Raw genomic sequence first — 16,507 nt, 5'->3', positions numbered from 1 at the left:
ACGACAAAACACCAAAAAACCCCAAAAAATTAAATAGCAAAAAATGGGGGTGGGAATTGAGGAAAAAATGGGTCAAAAATGGAGAAAACAGCCCAAAAAATGGGGGAAATCAGCTTAATTGGGATAAAGAGTTTCTGTTATCTGTGATAAATTTAGAGTTTTAAATTTTATAGTTAATTCTTTTCTATTGTTTTATTTATTTTTAAAATAATCTCTGTGTTAAATAATTCAGATTTGAAATATTTAATTTTTTGTTTTATTTATTTTATTATTTATTTATTAAGTATAATTTTTTTCCCATATTTTAAATCAGGATATGAATTTAACTGGATTTTTTTTTTCCTTTTCTCCTTTAGGGAAGGAATTCCAGGCTGGAATTTCAAGGTAGAAAATCAGAATTTTCCCCATTTTCTCCACCTTGGAAGAATCGGGATCCAACATCTGGGAAAGAATCCATCAAAACAGGAGAATGGGATTAATAAAGTAAATTTTATTTTTATTAATTAATATATTTTAATCTCATTTAAATACACAAAACACTTAAATACATTTAAAATTCCTGCTTTAATTCCCTTTTTTTTTTTCCATATTCCTCATGAAATTTGGGATGGGACAGAAATTGGAGAGCCCTGAGCTCCCAAACTTTTAATTTTTTTTTTTTTTAGGAATAAACCCAAATTTTCTGTCCCACAATGAATTCCAAAGTAAAGAAAGGAGATTTTTAGGGTACCTGGGGATGATTAAGGGCTAATTAAGGGCTAATTAAGGAAGTTGTTGTGAGCCAAAGCAGATTTTTATCTCTGGACTAATTTGAATTTGGGATGGGCTCTTCCCACGCTTTTTGTGCTGCTAAAAATAGAATTTTTTTTATTCAATTCTCTTTTCCCAGGTGCCAAAATGTTGATTAAAACAATGATTAAAAATAAAGATTAAAATCTTTTCCTCTTTGGGATGAGATTTAAGGAGAAAATTCCGGAATTACCCAGAGGAGGTTTGGGGCTGTGGGTAAAGGATGAGTTTGGGCTGGAAAATGCCCAAAATAAACGGGAAAAAACAGCCCCAAAAATGAGGGGAAAATGGGCAAAAAAAAATGGAGGAAAAACATAAAAAAATCTAGGAGATGACAGCCCAGGAAATAGAAAAAAAAATGAGGGGAAACAGCTTCAAAAGTTAAGGAAAAATAGCCCAAAATTGGAGAGAAAATAGCAAAAAAATGGGGGGAAAGCAGCCCCAAAATGGGGAAAAAATAAACCAAAAATGGGGGGAAACTGCCCCAAAAATGAGTGAAAAACAGCCCAAAATGGAGAAAATAAATAAGAATTTAAATCACTTCAATAATAAAGGAACAACCCCTAAATAATCATTAAAATCTCTTTATTAATACCAGGAAAATCCCATTTTTGGTTGGTTTTTTTTTTTCCCTGGAAAAGCAGGGATGTAAAGAATGGGAATATTTCAGAAATTCCAAAATAAACATTCCCTGGAGGGAGGGAAAAAAAAGGCAGGACCCGTAAAAATTCCATAATAAATTAACTAAATCATTAATTAAATCATTAATTCTCATTAGGGACAACCCCAGTAGGAATTAGGAGTGAAATCCTCATTTTCCAGGGGGAAAAAAAATCTTGTTTATTGGCTTGGTTTTCAAATTTTTTTCCACCCAAAAAAACCCCAAAATATCTTTAGAAGTTGCTGAAATCCCTTAGGAGAGAATTCCCTGGAAAAATTCCAAAAAAATCCCGAACTTTGGAACCAAAACCTCCTGGAAACATTCCCAAAAATCCCTTTTTTTCAGCCAAAACTCCTCCCTCCTTCTCTATTCCCAAATTCCTTCTCCAGGCTGGGGGACAATGGAAAAATTTGGATTGAAAAGGAAAAAATTGAGGAAAAAAAACCTCGGGAATTGCAGGGTGGGAGAAGTTTGGGAGTTTCCCTTGGGATTTTAAGGTGGAATTTTTGTTTTTTGTTTTTTTCCCCCCCGTGCCTTGGCTCCTCCTCTCCCAAATCCCGCCCCTTTTTCCTTGCGTTTCCGAGCCCTTTCCCGGCTCTTTCTCCATAAAAATCCAAGAAATTTTGGAATTCTCCTTCCCAGCCCGATCCAGGATGGGTAAGAGATCCCAAAATCCGCAAAAATTCCCAAAAAAATCCCAAAAAAACCCCGGGATTTGCTGCTTTTGGTGCCCGGGGGGGTGTGGGTCGGGTCAAATTCCAGTTTTCCCTGATTTAAATATTTAATATTCCCTAAACACCCCGAGGTTTTTAATTAGGAGCTTGGATTCCTTGATTAAAATCCATTTTTGCTTCCAGTTAATTGGGAATTTTTAATCCTTAAACTCCAAAAAAATGGGGAAAAACTCCTGGTTGGGAATAGAAAAAAAAAAAAAACAACTTGGAAAAATCATTGAGCTTTTCCCTGATTTTTTCAAATACTTTTGGGGATAAAACCTTGATTTCCAGAAACATTTCCTTGATTTTTTTTTTTTAATAAAACCTCGGATTTCCAGGAACTTTCACTTTTGGCCCTGAGGGAAAAGTGGGAGGAGCCAAAAAACTTAGAAACTGTTTCCATGAGAATTATTGGGAATGCAAAGCAGAGGGAAAATTTTTTTAAAAAATCAGGACTTTTGGGATCAAACCCAGCCAAAAATGAGGAATTTTGAGTGGGAATTTTAGCCAAAAATATCAATATTCCAACCAAGAAATATCTCGATTTTCCTGGATTGTTTTTCACTCCCAAGTGGAATTTTTTGAGGGTTCTTTTTGTTGGTTTTTTTGGGGTGTTTTTGTTTCTGGTTTTGTTTGGGTTTTCTTTCCCTCCAAGGTCCTGGAAGTTGATTTAAAAAAAATTGGGAATGATTGACAACACCTGGAAGGAGCTCCAAAAATTTGGGAATTATGGAAGGAAATAAATCGTGAAATGCTCTAAAAAATGAACTCCCTCAATTTCCTTGGGAATTTGGTTTTTTTGGGAAAAGATTCCTGAAAATCCTGGATTTTTTTTTTCCCTGTGGCTGCTCCATTATTTTCATTTTAATTTGATTTTTTCCCGAATTTAATCCGGATTTGTCTCCCTGGAATTTGGAATATTTTGATATTCAACCTTGGAATTCCAAATAAATTCCCATTTTTTCCCCAGCCCTTGCTAAAAATCCTAAATTTATCCCTCCTAATTTGGCACTTCGGGGCAGCCCAGGGAGCCAAAATTTGGGGGAAAATCCAGCTGTTGTTTTTTTTTTTCCCTGGAATGAACAAAAGGAAAGCCCCAAATTTTGGGATAAATTCCAGTATTTTATTCCTGAGGAATGAGCACATCCAAGGCCCAAAATTGGGAAAAATTCCAGTATTTTATTCTTGGAATGAACAAAAGGAAAGCCCCAACATTTGGGATAAAATCCAATTTTTTTTTTTTTTTCCCTGGAATGAGCAAATCCAAGGTCCAAAAATTGGGAATTCCATGAATTTAAGAATGGGAAATTGGGAATGGGGAATTCCATGGATTGAGGATCTGGGAATGGGGAATTCCATGGATTGAGGATCTGGGAATGGGGAATTCCATGGATGTAAGACTGGGAATGGAGAATGGGGAATTCCATGGATTTAAGGCTGGGAAATGGAAATGAAGAATTGGGAATGGGGAATTGGGAATTCCATGGACTCGAGGCCGGGAGACAGAAATGAGAGACCGGCATTGAGGACCCAATGGAAAGCCTCAAATTCCCAGGATTTTTGGCGGCAGGTCCGGGATTTGAATTGATGAAATAATTTTTGGGGGGGGAATTTTTAATTGGAATTTTCTCCTTTCCCAGCAGGGAAATGCGGAGCGTGCGGGCCGGGCTACGCGAGCCCCCTGGAGGCCATGAAAGGCAAGCGCCGGGGCCAGCATTCCCAAATCCTGGAATTGCTGTGGGATCAGGGGGAGGGAAGAGGGGTGGGACAAGCTGGAATTTCGGGAATGTGATGGCGGTTTGTGGCCCCAGGGCCGCGGGAGCGGCTGCTCTACCTGCCCTGCATCTACCGCAACACCGGCATCGGCATTCCCGACTTCCTGGCCACCGTGGACGTGGATCCCCAATCCCCTCGGTACTGCCAGGTAACCCGGGAAAATCCGGGAAAATCCGGGATTCCAAACCTGGGAGAGTCCGGGAGAATCCGGGAAAATCTGAGAAATCCCAGGAGAAATCCCAGGAATTCCCGGGAATTCCGTGCCCATGGTGCCGTGCCCTCTGCAGGTGCTGCACCGGCTGCCCATGCCCCACGTGGGGGACGAGCTGCACCACTCGGGCTGGAACGCCTGCAGCAGCTGCCACGGGGACGCCTCCAAATCCCGGGATTTCCTCATCCTGCCCAGCCTCATCTCCTCCAGGATCTACATCGTGGACGTGGCCACCGACCCCAGGGCGCCCCGCCTGCACAAGGTGGGCAAAATTGGCATTTCCCCCTTTTTTCCTGCTTTTTCCCCCCTTTTTTCTCCTTGTTTCCGCCTTTTTCCGCCTTTTTTCCTGATTTTTTTCCCTGATTTTTCCCCTTTCTCCCCCTCTTTTTTCACTCTCTTTTCTACCTTTTCCCCCCAGCTTTTTTCCTCCTTTTTCCCCTCCCTTTTTTCCCCATTTTTTTCCCTTTTTTCATCCCTTTATCCAATTTTTCCTTTTTCCCCCTTCCCCCCTTATTTTTTTCTCCTTTTCCCCCCCTTTTCCCTTCAAACATTTCCAATTTTCCCATTTTTCCCATGTTTTGCCCCAATCCCAGGTGCTGAAAACTGTGGAATTCTCCCAGAAAGGGATGACGGCGTTTCCCAAATCCTGGAATTTTCCCATTTTTCCCCAAATCCAGGTGCTAAAAACTGAGGAGTTGTCCCGGAAAGGAAAGGTGACATTTCCCTCATCCCGGAACGTTCCCGATTTTCCCATCTTTCCCGTTTTTTGCCCCGTTCCAGGTGGTGGAGGCTGAGGAGTTGTCCCGGAAGGCGGCGGCCGCGTTCCCGCACACCTCGCACTGCCTGGGCTCGGGGGAAATCCTCATCAGCTGCCTGGGGGATCCTCAGGGACGCGGAAAAGGTTCGGAATTCCCAACATTCCCAAAAAAAAAATCTCCCCAGGGATTCATTCCCATCCCCAGCAGCAAAATCCAGCAAAAATTTGGGATTTTCCTGGTTTTTTTTGGCAAATTCCAGCGGTTTTTGTTGATTTTCTGGCTTTTTTTAATGCTCCATTTCTTTAAAATAAATAAAAATAAATAAAAATTATTTGCTTTATTTAAATTTCCACTAGGAAATAATTCCAGGAATTATTATTATAGGAGAACAAGAATAAATCAGAATAAAAAAGAAATAATAAACACGTACAAATAAACGTATATAAAGAATAATTTGCTTTATTTAAAAATGAAATTCTCTAATAGGAAATTATTCCAGGAATCACTATAGGTAAAAATTTATTTTAAATAAATGTAAATTTCAGTAAATAAATAATTTCATTTCAAGCTTTATCCATCTCTCCAACCTCATTTTTTGGGGGAATTTTTTTATTTTTTCCAGGCACTTTCGTCCTCCTGGATGGAGAAACCTTCGAGGTGAAAGGAAATTGGGAAAAGGGAGGAAAAATTCCCAGCTTTGGCTACGACTTCTGGTACCAGCCCCGGCACAACGTCCTGCTGAGCAGCGAGTGGGGCGAGCCCAGAGCGCTGGCCCAGGGCTTCCACCCCGGGCACGTGCAGCAAGGTCTGGCCACATCCCTCCGCTCACAAAGCACCTGGAAACACACAGTTTGAACCCAGAAACCTATAACAAAACCCCACATTTCGAACCCAAAAACCTCTAAAAAAATCCAAATTTCAAACCCCGGAAACCCCTAAAAAAAACCACATTTTGAACCCCAAAACCCCTAAAAAATCCAAATTTCAAACCCCAGAAACCCTAAAAAAATCCAAATTTCAAACACCAGAAACCCCTAAAAAAACAAATTTTGAACCCAAACCCCCTAAAAAATCCAAAATTTTGTGCGAAAACCCCTAAAAAATCAGAATTTCCACCCTAAAAACCCACTCAATAAACCCCAGGTTTTTTCCCCTCTCAGCCTCCCTGAACCCCGGGAATTTTGGGGAATTTGGGGTAAATTTGGGATTTTTCCCCGTTCTCCCAGGGCTCTACGGGCGCCGGATCAACGTGTGGGACTGGAGCGAAGCGGCGCCTGATCCAGGAGCTGGATTTGGGGTCGGGCTCGATCCCCCTGGAAATTCGGTTCCTGCACGACCCCAAAGCTGCCCTGGGCTTTGTGGGGTGCGCCCTGAGCGGGGAGATCTGGAAATTCCAGAAAAACTCCGTGAGTTCCTGGGATTTGGGGGGATTTTACCATGGAATTCCTGGGGTTTTTCTGTGGGATTCCAGGATTTTTAGGGCAAAATCCACCAGGAATTGAGGCTTTTCCTGGGGAATTCCAGGGATTTTGGGGATTTTCCCCAGATTTCATCATCCTGAGCAGGGAAATCCATCAATTGTACAAAATTCCTGTGAATTCCCAGGATTTGGGGGCAAAACCCAACAGGGACTGGGGCCTTTTCCGTGGAATTCCTGATTTATTTCTTTTTTAGAGAATTCTCCCAGGTTTTATCACGGTGGGACTGTGGAAATTCCTGGAATTTTGGGGTGAATAATTCCACGTTTTTGCCTCGCTCAGGAAGGAAAATGGGAAGCAGAGACGGTGATTGTGGTGCCCAGCAAGAAAGTCCAGGGATGGCTCCTCCCAGAAATGCCAGGTGAGTGGGAAAAATGTGGGAAAAAATTGGGGAAATTCGGGAAAAAAATGGGAAAAAATTGGGAATTTTCTCACGGATCCAGAGTGGATCTTGGCAGAATTCCAGGAAAATCCCTGGAATTTGGGTCTGGATTTTCTCAGGAATTATTCTGGGAATGCTGGAGAGCCTTGAATTAATTCCCAATTAATTGTTAATTCTCCATGAAAATCTTTTGAATTTAATTCTGGATTTGCTCAAAAATTCCCTCAGAAATTCCAAAACAATTCCCAAGCTCAATTTTACCCCTCCCAACCTTTCCCAACCCTTTTTTTTTTTTTTTTTTTTGCATTCCCACTTGGAAATTTGGGAACTTTTTGGGGGATTTGGGGGATTTTTTGGGGGGATTTTTGGGGGAATTTTTTTGGGATTCTCCCTGCTGCCATTCCCTGATTTTACTCTGGAATTCTCTCTGCAAGGTTTGATCACGGATATTCTGATTTCCCTGGACGACAAATTCCTTTATTTCAGCAACTGGATCCACGGGGACGTGCGCCAGTACGACATCAGCGACCCCGGGCACCCCAAACTCGTGGGGCAGGTGAGCCAAAAACGCCCCAAAACATGCCCAAAAGTGCCCAAAAAATTCCCAAAAAACTCCCAAAAAAAACCCCCAGGAAAATTCCCCCCCAAAAATTTCACAAAAAAATCAAAAACATATCCAAAAAATTCACCAAAAATCCCCAAAAATGCCCTAAAAATGCCTGAACAATCCTCAAAAAATACCCAAAAATTCTATTCCCCATTTTTCCGAATTCCCTCTGGATTCACTGATTTTTCCATTATTTTCCATGTTTTTTCCAGGTTTTTTTGGGAGGCAGCATCTGCAAAGGGGAGCAGTGACCGTGCTGGAGGATCAGGAGCTGCAGGAGCAGCCAGAGCCCTGCATCATCCAGGTGAAAATTCCCACTTTTTGGGGGAAAAAACCCAAAATTTTGGGAATTTCCAACACCCAAAATTCCCCCTGAGGTTGGATCTTCCTTCCAGGTGAATATTCCACATTTTTTGGGGTTTCTTTTCCCAAATTTTGGACATTTCCAGCATCTAAAACCCCGAATTTTGGGGGATTTTTCCCAAAAAAGAAATGTTGGGATTTGGGGTTGCCTGGCTGGAATTTTGGGAATTCCAGGGGAAGAGGATCCCAGGGGGGCCCCAGATGCTGCAGCTCAGCCTGGACGGGCGCCGTCTCTACGTGACCACGTCGCTGTTCAGCGCCTGGGACCGGCAGTTCTACCCCGAGATGATGACGTGAGACCTCCTTAATTATCGACTAATTACCGACTAATTACTGATTAATCGCGGATTGGGCGTTAATTGGGTGCTAGCTGGCGATAATTTGGTAATTTCGTGGTTTTGAGCTGTTTATTATTTGGGGTTGCTGGTGGTTAATTGGTTTTTAACTGGGTATTAATTTCCTAATTAATTGTATTAATGATGTATTTGTTATTGACAGTTAATTGTTCATTGATTCCACTTAAGTTGCATCAGCCCCAAACCCTTCTCTCAGTCCCAGCCCCAGTTTTTTTATTCCCAAAACCCCATTCTTTAATTCCCCTCCGCCCACATTTTTATTCCCATTTTTTCCCATTTTCATTCCCATTTTTCCCCAGGGAGGGCTCGGTGCTGCTGCAGCTGGACGTGGACCCGGAGCGGGGGGGGCTGAGCCCCAATCCCAAATTCCTGCTGGATTTTGGGAAGGAGCCGGGGGGGCCCTGCCTGGCCCACGAGGTTCGATACCCGGGGGGGGACTGCACCTCGGACATCTGGGTCTGATCCTGGAAATTCGGGAATTTTATGGGAATTTTATGGGAATCTGGGGGTTTAGGAATGGGGGACTGCACCTCGGACATCTGGGTGTGAGAATTCCGGGGAAAATCGGGAATTCCTTGGGAATTTTATGGGAATGGGGGAAGGCACCTCCGAAATCTGGCTCTGATCCTGGAAATTTGGGAATTACTCGGGAATTTTCTGGGACTCTGGGGATTTGGGAATGGGGGAACTGCACCTCCAACATCTGACTCTAAACTCGGAATTCTCTGGAATTAATTTGGGAACAATATAAATAAAATCGATTAAAAAATAGGAATAAAGTGGGGCTAAAATTTGGGATAAAATGTAAATTAAACAGGGATAAAATAGAGAAAAATGGGGGAGCAATTGAGGAAAAATAGGGAGAAAAAGAGGGATGAAATGGGCATAAAAAAAGGGATAAATTAGGGATAAAGTATAAATTAAATAGGGAAAAAATCCAAAAAAATAGGGGGGAAATTAGGAAAAAGAGGGATAAAATGGGAATAAAAGAGGAATAAATTAGGGGAAAATATAAAATAAATAGGGATAAAATGAGGAAAAATAGGGATAAAATGAGGAAAAATAGGGATAAAATGGGAATAAAAGAGGAATAAAATGGGAATAAAAGAGGGGTAAATCTGGAAGCAAACCCAGCAGGGAAGAATGAGAATTTTCTGGGAATTTGTCCCAGAAAGTTCCAGCAATGCCTGCAACTCCATGGACCGCCCCAGACTTTTGTTTTTCCCGGGATTTTTGTTTTTCCCGGGATTTTTTTTTCCTGGAATGAGGCTCGGGAGGCTGCGGGTGATGCAGGGAAAAAACTTTATTGATTGTGGGGAAAGCAGAGCCGGGCAGAGCGGGACAGGGACAGGAGTGACCCGGGACAGGGACAGGAATGTCCCAGGAATGTCCCGGGATATCCCAGGAACAGCCGCGGGTCCCGGCCCTGCTTTGCCCGGAGCGGGATCGAGATTCCAGCGGGAACGGGAACCCCAAACCCCGAGGGGATCCCAAACCCGGGAATGGCCTGAGAGGATCCCAAATATGGGAATCGCCCCACGGGACCCCAAACTCATCACTCAGGGGACCCCAAATCCGTGTCCCGGGAGACCCCAAAAATGGGAACCACCCAAAGCCCGGAATCACCCAGAGGACCCCAAATCCAGAATCCCCCCAGTCCCAGCACCCGGAGGACCCCAAATCCGGGATTCACCCAGGGGACCCAGAAATGGGAACCACCCAAAGCCCGGAATCACCCAGAGAGCCCAAATCCGCCATCCCCCAATCCCCTCACCCAGGGCCCCCCCAATCCCCTCACCCAGGGCCCCCCAGTCCCCTCACCCAGGGCCCCCCAGTCCCCTCACCCAGGGCCCCCCAGTCCCTCCATGCCCCCCATCCCACGCCCATCGCCCCGGGCCCCCCGAGCTCGCCCCGCGCCCTCGGCCGAGCCCAGCGCAGCTCCGGGCGGGCTCCGCGGCGCTGCCGGGCTCGCCCCCTTAGGCCAGCGGCTCGCACTTGCAGTCGCCGCCGGGGAAGCGAATGTCGTGCGCCAGGCACGGCCCGTGCGGCTCCTTGCCGAAATCCACCAGGAAGTTTTTGTTCACGGCCAGCCCGCCCTTGTCCGTGTCCACGTCGAGCTGCAGCATCACCGAGCCCTCCCTGCGCGGCCACAGCGGCGGCTCGTGGCGACTGCGAGCCCCGGGAGCCGGCCCGGAGCCCGCCCGGAGCTGCTCCGGACGGCGCCAGCCACAGGGGAGGGACAGCGGGGCGGGCAAGGGGGACACCGGGGTGGCGACTTCAGCCGGGATGGGGCAAGTCCCGGGGATGGGAGGGGCACGGTGGGATCGGGGGCAGTTTTGGCTCCCAAATTCCCCCAGGCTTGGCTCAGGACACGCTCGGGGCCGGTTTTAGCCCCGGGTTTGGCTCAGGACACGCTCCGGGGTCTCTTTTCCCCCCCAAACCCCCCCGGACCCGCTCGGGCCGTGCCCGCCCAGCCCGGACCCCCTTCGGGCTGAGCTCAGCCCGGGCTCTGCTCAACCCCGAGCCGGCTCCGGGACAGCCCCGGGGTGTCCCGGCCCCTCGCCCGCCCCGTGCCCGCCCCGGGGGAGCCTTTCCCGGCGGGAATTCTCACTTGATCAGGCTGGGGTAGAACTGCCGGTCCCAGGTGCTGTAGAAGGAGTTGGTCACGTAGAGCCGCTTCCCGTCCAGGCTCAGCTGCAGCGCGGCGGGGCCGCCGAACACGCGCTTGCACTGGGACACACGGACTGGGCTTACTGGGAGCACTGGGACACGGGCTGGGCTTACTGGGGGCACTGGGACAGGGACTGGGCTTACTGGGGGTACTGGGACACGGGCTGGGGGCACTGGGACACGGACTGGGGACACTGGGGGCACTGGGACTGGATCCCAGCAGGGACAGGTGGGGAGCAGAAACGTCGGGAACAGCTCAGAGCAGGTGAGCGCGGGCTCAGGTGAGCACACACTCAGGTGAGCACACTCTCAGGTCCCCAGTCCCTCCCAGTCGCCCCAGCCCCGCTCACCTTGACCACCAGTGGCTCGGGCTGGCCCTTGAGCTCCTCGTCCCTGCAGACGCTCACGGGGCCCCCTCGCAGGATGCTGCCCCCCACGAACACCTGCAAGGCACGGGGGGCACACGAGCGTTCCCCGGCACTGGCCCCGCTCGCCCCGCTGGCCCCGCTCGCCCCCCGGGCCAGGGGCTGCCCCTCACCTGCCCCACCAGCCGGGGCTTGCAGTTCCTGCCCAGCTCGTACTGGCGGATGTCCCCGTGCAGCCAGTTGCACACGTACAGGAACCGATCGTCCGGGCTGATGACGAGGTCGGCGATGAAGGCTGCGGGCACAGCCGGGGGGGCTCAGGGCCACGGGCACGGCCGGGGGGGCGGCTCGGGATGGGGGGAGATGGGGTTGGGGGTAAGGCACGGTTTGAGGGCAGTCAGGATTTAGGGGAAGGCGGGGTTTGGGGTCAGTCAGGATTTGGGGTGGCCCAGCGGGCTCTGGGGTCGCCCACGGGGCCGTGCCCGGTGCCGAACCCGCGGTGCCACCCCCAGCGCACACGAACCTGGCATCTTGGGCATGATCCAGCCCGACACGTCCTTGGCCGGGATCCGGATCACCTCCTCCACGGCCCAGTTGTCTCTCTGCACCGGGACAGCGAGCGCGATCAGCGCGGGCCGGGCCGGGCCGAGCCGGGACCAACGGGATCATCCCGATCCCGATCCCGACCCCGACCCGGGCACAACGGGATCAGCGCGATCCCGATCCGGAACCCAACGGGTCCATCCCGCTCCCCGCACTCCCTGGATCTGGACCCTCCCTGTCCCCGCTCCTCCTCCTCCTCCTCCTCCCCCGTGCCGCCCGGCTCTCCCGGCAGCCCGGGCCCGCTGCCGTGGCTCGCACTCGCCTCGCAGGGCTTGTAGAAGCGGAAGATGGCCCCGCTCAGGGCACAGCCCACGTAGCCCTCGGCGGCGTCGGGGCCGTGCAGGAAGCGCACGGAGAGCGGCAGGGAATCCTCGCCCAGGTCGAAGCACTGCGTGAGGCTGCGGCACGACAAGTTCCACACGTTCAGGCGGCGGCCGAAGAGCCCTGCGGGACACGGGGGGAAAGGCTCGGGGGCGCCCGGGGACACGGAGCCCTCCCCGAAGGGTCCCGGGAGGAATGGAGAGGGAAATGGGAAATGTCGGGGTTTGGGAAGAACACAGAGAAATGCAGAATTTGGGGAGGAGAAGCCTCTCGGGGTGCACAAATCCCCTCTCGGGGTGCACAAATCCCCTCTCGGGGGGCTCCGCGCCCCCAGCCCCGCGCCCAGCGCTGCCCTCGGTGCCACCCGCGTGTCCCCACCTTTGTTGAAGTCATCGGGGCTGAAGCCCCTCCCGGCCACTTTGGGCACCAGCCCGGAGGAGCTGACCAGCACGTTGAGCCGAGCTTTGTACCAGAAGTCGTAGCCGCTCGCCGGAGTCTCGCACTCGCCCTCCCAGTTGCCCTTCAGCTCCAAGGTGGCCCCGTCCAGCACCACGAAGCCACCTGGGACACGCGAGGGACGCGACGGTGACAAATCCGGGCTGGGGCGAGCCCGGCGGGACAAAGCCGGGCTGGGGGTTCGGGCAGGGGATGGGGGGAGTGGGGATTCGTTAATGGGGGTAATTAATGGGGATTAATTCATGGGGATCGTGGGTGAGGGAATGGGAATTCTGGGCGGAGAAAAGGGGAATTAATGGGAATTCTGGAAAGGGGAAATGGAAAGGAATGGGAATTCCGGCAGGGGAATGAGAAGGAAGGAATGGGAATTCCGGCAGGGACATTGACCTTTGCCGTTGCCAGCCGGGTCGCCCATGTTGGCGATCAGGATGTCCCCGTTGGGCAGGGGGTGGCTCACAGCCAGGTAGCCCTTGTTGCACTTCCAGAACACATCCACGGGCTCGATCATCTGCAAAAACCAGCGCCAATGTCAGCCCCTGCCTGCTGGGCGCCTCTCCCGGGGCCACAGAACCCTTCCCTGAACTCATCCCGCCTTGAATTCATCCTTTCTTAATTCATCCTTCCTGCCTTGAATTCATCCTTCCTTGAATCAATCCTTCCTTCCTGGAATGAATTCTTCCTTGAATTAATCCTTTTTTCTTCCTTGAATGAATGCTTCCTTCCTCTCTCCATCTCTCCATCCCTCTCTCTCCTCCCCGTTCCCCCCGGTGTCCCGGTGCCCACCTTGCAGATTCGCGGTGCCCGGCACTGCGCTCCCAGCTCCACCACGTAGATGCGGGAGGAGATGAGCCCGGGCAGCACCAGCTTGGTCCTTTGGGCCGCGGCGCCGCTGTCGAAGCAGCCGCAGGCGGGGCCCCCCCAGCCCGCGCAGTGCAGCTCGTCCTTGAGGTTGGGCATGGGCAGCCGGTGGATGACCTGGGCACGGCCAGGGGGGGTCAGCCGGGCCGGGCCGAGCCGAGCTGGGCTCAGCCGGGCCGAGCTGAGCCGGGCCTGGCCCGCCGGGAGCGGCCCCGGGGCTTGGGGAGCGCTGGAGAGGGGCTGGGAACAAGCCCGGGATTTGGGGAGATCTGGGTGGGAATAACCCCGGGATTTGGGGCTCGTACCTGGCCGTAGTGGCAGGAGCGCGGGTTGAGGTCCACGGTGGCCAGGAAATCGGGCTGGTCGATGCCCGTGTTCCTGTAGGTGCAGGTCACGTAGGCGACCTCCTCCCTCGGGGCTGGGGACACAAAAACCGCGCTCGAACCCAGCCCGGGAGCTCCCAAAAAAAAAAAAAAAAAAAAAAAAAAGGGACGGGAAAAGCTGCGAGCAGCTCTGAGAAAGGAGCGGAACGAATTTCGGGATGCTGCGATTTCCTGCGGCTCCTCCCGGGCTGTCCTGGGGAGCTCCTGAGCCGGGATCAACCCGGGGGAATCTCCCGGGAGTTCGAGTTCTCCCGATGGGAAAGGGGCTCAGCACAGACAGGGAGCTCAGGGACCCCAAAAACCACAAATCCTCCCCAGCCCACCCAGCCCAGCCCAGCCCCGCACTCGCCTTTCAGCACCTCGGGGCACGAGGGGTACTCGTAGCACGGAGCTCTGCACCTGTCTGGGGGAGCAGAGGGGACCCCGTGAGGCCGGCCCGGGCCCGGGAGCCCCCAGCCCAGCCCAGAGGGTCCCTCCCAGCCCAGGGACCCCCGGGGCCATCCCCGGGGCCAGCCCAGCCCTCCCTGGGCACCCAGGGCGAGCGCTCGGGGTGGCGCCGGCACTGCCAGCCCGGGGACAGCGACCCTGGGGACAGCGCGGGGCCGAGCCCCGCTGGGGACGGCCGAGACCCTCGGGGACCCCTCCCCAGAGCTGGGACGGAGCTGTGACCCAGAGCCGGGGGCCGGGATGGGGACAGAGCTGTGACTCGGGCACAGGACACCATGGGGACAGAGCTGTGACCCAGGGCCCGGCCGGGGCTGCAGGCGAGGCTGCGAGGGTCCCTTACCCATGGCTGCAGCTCTGGGGGTTCCGGTGCTGGCGGAGCTGGAGCTGAGGGGCAGCTGCTGCTGTCTGCGGGCTGGAGCGGCTGTGCCGTGCCCAGGCTGCTCCCGGGGGCCTTTTATCCCGGGATAAGGGTGGGGGGAGCGGGGCCAAGCCCAGGGAGGGGCTGCCCAGCGCCTGGGAGGTGCCAGCCCCAAGCTGCGGCTTCTTGGCCACCTCCCCGCCGCCAATCGGGGCCCAAATCTGCTGCTCCCTGCAGCTCGCCAAGCCTCAAAGCCCAGATCGGCCCGAGCTCAGCCCGGCCCAGCTCAGCACGGAGCGGCTGCTGCGCCCCCGGAGCGGCATCAGCGCGGCCGGGATCGAACCCGGGGCACCCCCAAATCCAGGCCTGAGCCCTGAGCACCCCCAAATCCCGACCCGAGCCCTGAGCACCCCCAAAGCCAGACCTGAGCCCTGAGCACCCCCAAATCCCGACCTGAGCCTCGGCCCCAGCGGCTCCCGGGGCTGGCGGGGCTGAGCCATGGAGGGACCGGAGGATCCTGGCAGGAGGATCCCGATCCCAGGGATCGGCCAGAGGCCGATAAAGTGTCCAGGGGGGATTGGTCCCATCTTGGACTCGATGATCCTGGAGGGATTTTCCAACCTCAGAAATCCTGGAATTCTCGGAAAGGTCCCTTTAACAACCAGCGCGACTTCCAATTCCAAACCCAAATAATCCTGGAATTCTCTTTAATATCCCTTTAACAACCAGCGCAATTTCCAATTTCCAATTCCCAATAATCTTGGAATTCTCTTTAATATCCTTTTAACACCCAGCGGAATTCCCAAACTCCAAACCCAGCTCCTAAACCCTCCGAAAATTGGCAAATCCCACAAAACCCGCAGCAAATGAACCTTCGGGAGAACTCGAAATTCCCCGGCTGCGCCTGGACGGGAGCAGATAAAGATAAGATAAAGATAAGATAAAGGTAAGATAAAGGTGAGAGCTGCGATTATTTCCTGCCCCTCCCTGCTCCCAGGTGAGCTGGGCTGGTTCTCCCTGTGCTCACCTGCGGCTTTTCCACCGGCACAGGTACGGGCAGCGTCCCCCCCCGGCCCGGTTAGGGAAGATTCCCGGCTTCTCCTGCTCATCCCCACTTCCCATAATCCAGGGAAAAATCAGATTTCTGCCGCTCCTGACACTGCACATCCCGTTTATCTCCCCCGATTTGCCGGAGATTCCTCTGGGATCCGTCCCGCCCATCCCTAAAAGCCTCTGGAGCTGCAAATTCCTGCTCGTGGAGGGAGGAAAAGCCACCCCGAGCCTTTCACGTCCCTCATTCCAAGGGGATCCCGAGGAGCGAGCGACGCCCTGGAATTATCTTCAGGCTGCGGCGGCTCCCAAAAAAATCTTCAAAGCGTTGGGAATTTTGGGACCCGGCCCAGGGCTCCCACCGGATTGTCCTGTTTATTTGGGGAGTCCGGGTGTTCCCTGGGACAATCCCGATGGAATTCGGGGTTGGGGTCCCCCGGGACAGGGGCAAATTTCCTGCTCTTTGTGCAGCTCCGGCGCTGCTCCCGGTTTTTGGGGATTTGGCACACACAAAAAAAAGGAGCTCGCTGCTTTTGAGTGTAAATTCTTCTCTTTTTTTTTTTTTTTTTTTTTTTTTGGTGGTGGAGAGGGGAAGAAATTCCCGAGCTCATCCATTGTCACCTTCCCTCCACTGCCGGCGGAATTCCGGTTTTTGTGTCACATTTCCAGGTGAACCTGGGCACAGTTGGGCACACCTGGGGGGTCCGGGATCCAGAGGGATTTTCCTGTTGGAGTTTCCATCGAATCCTGGCTCTGGGTGACAGCTCTGTCCCCGTCCTGTCCCAGCTCTGTCCCCTCCTGTCCCTTCTCTTGTCCCAGCTCTGGGGAGGGGTCCCCGAGGGTCTCCGCTGTCCCCAGGGTCGCTGTCCCGGGCTGGCAGTGTCGGCGCCACCCCGAGC

The 16,507-nt window shown here is 52.1% G+C and overlaps 2 protein-coding genes across 2 annotated transcripts; one reads left to right on the top strand and one right to left on the bottom strand.

The window, feature by feature from the left end:
- Positions 1 to 1,544: 1,544 nt before the first annotated feature.
- Positions 1,545 to 8,868, top strand: LOC106863792 (methanethiol oxidase). The gene is given in 14 exon segments (XM_014893352.2): positions 1,545 to 2,107; positions 3,807 to 3,863; positions 3,978 to 4,090; positions 4,230 to 4,415; positions 4,934 to 5,054; positions 5,534 to 5,716; positions 6,138 to 6,175; positions 6,177 to 6,317; positions 6,672 to 6,750; positions 7,206 to 7,327; positions 7,591 to 7,615; positions 7,618 to 7,682; positions 7,916 to 8,034; positions 8,397 to 8,868. Coding segments are annotated over 14 exon segments (1,416 nt in total). The 5' UTR covers positions 1,545 to 2,103; the 3' UTR covers positions 8,560 to 8,868.
- A 1,052-nt stretch (positions 8,869 to 9,920) lies between these two features.
- On the bottom strand, positions 9,921 to 14,544 carry LOC106864639 (methanethiol oxidase-like). The gene is made up of 12 exons (XM_088181022.1): positions 14,541 to 14,544; positions 14,103 to 14,156; positions 13,676 to 13,788; positions 13,296 to 13,487; positions 12,900 to 13,020; positions 12,435 to 12,617; positions 11,826 to 12,179; positions 11,656 to 11,778; positions 11,306 to 11,427; positions 11,118 to 11,210; positions 10,709 to 10,827; positions 9,921 to 10,236 (listed from the first exon to the last, which is right to left on the bottom strand). Exons 1-12 carry the CDS (start codon positions 14,542 to 14,544, stop codon positions 10,074 to 10,076), a joined length of 1,641 nt encoding a protein of 546 aa, XP_088037148.1. The 3' UTR covers positions 9,921 to 10,073.
- Between the last annotated feature and the right edge of the window lie 1,963 nt (positions 14,545 to 16,507).

Source organism: Sturnus vulgaris, chromosome 31 (assembly GCF_052056855.1).
Source record: "Sturnus vulgaris isolate bStuVul1 chromosome 31, bStuVul1.hap1, whole genome shotgun sequence".
Taxonomy (NCBI): Eukaryota; Metazoa; Chordata; class Aves; order Passeriformes; family Sturnidae; genus Sturnus; species Sturnus vulgaris.
Note: the sequence above shows the minus strand (reverse complement) of the source record. Positions and strands in the feature narration are given on the sequence as shown.

Coding starts and splice junctions, on each gene's coding strand:
- LOC106864639 (XM_088181022.1), bottom strand. Junction 11,211..11,305: donor AGCCCCGGCTGGTGGGGCAG/GTGAGGGGCAGC, acceptor CGTGCCTTGCAG/GTGTTCGTGGGGGGCAGCAT. Junction 10,237..10,708: donor TTCTACCCCAGCCTGATCAA/GTGAGAATTCCC, acceptor GTGGCCGCGCAG/GGAGGGCTCGGTGATGCTGC.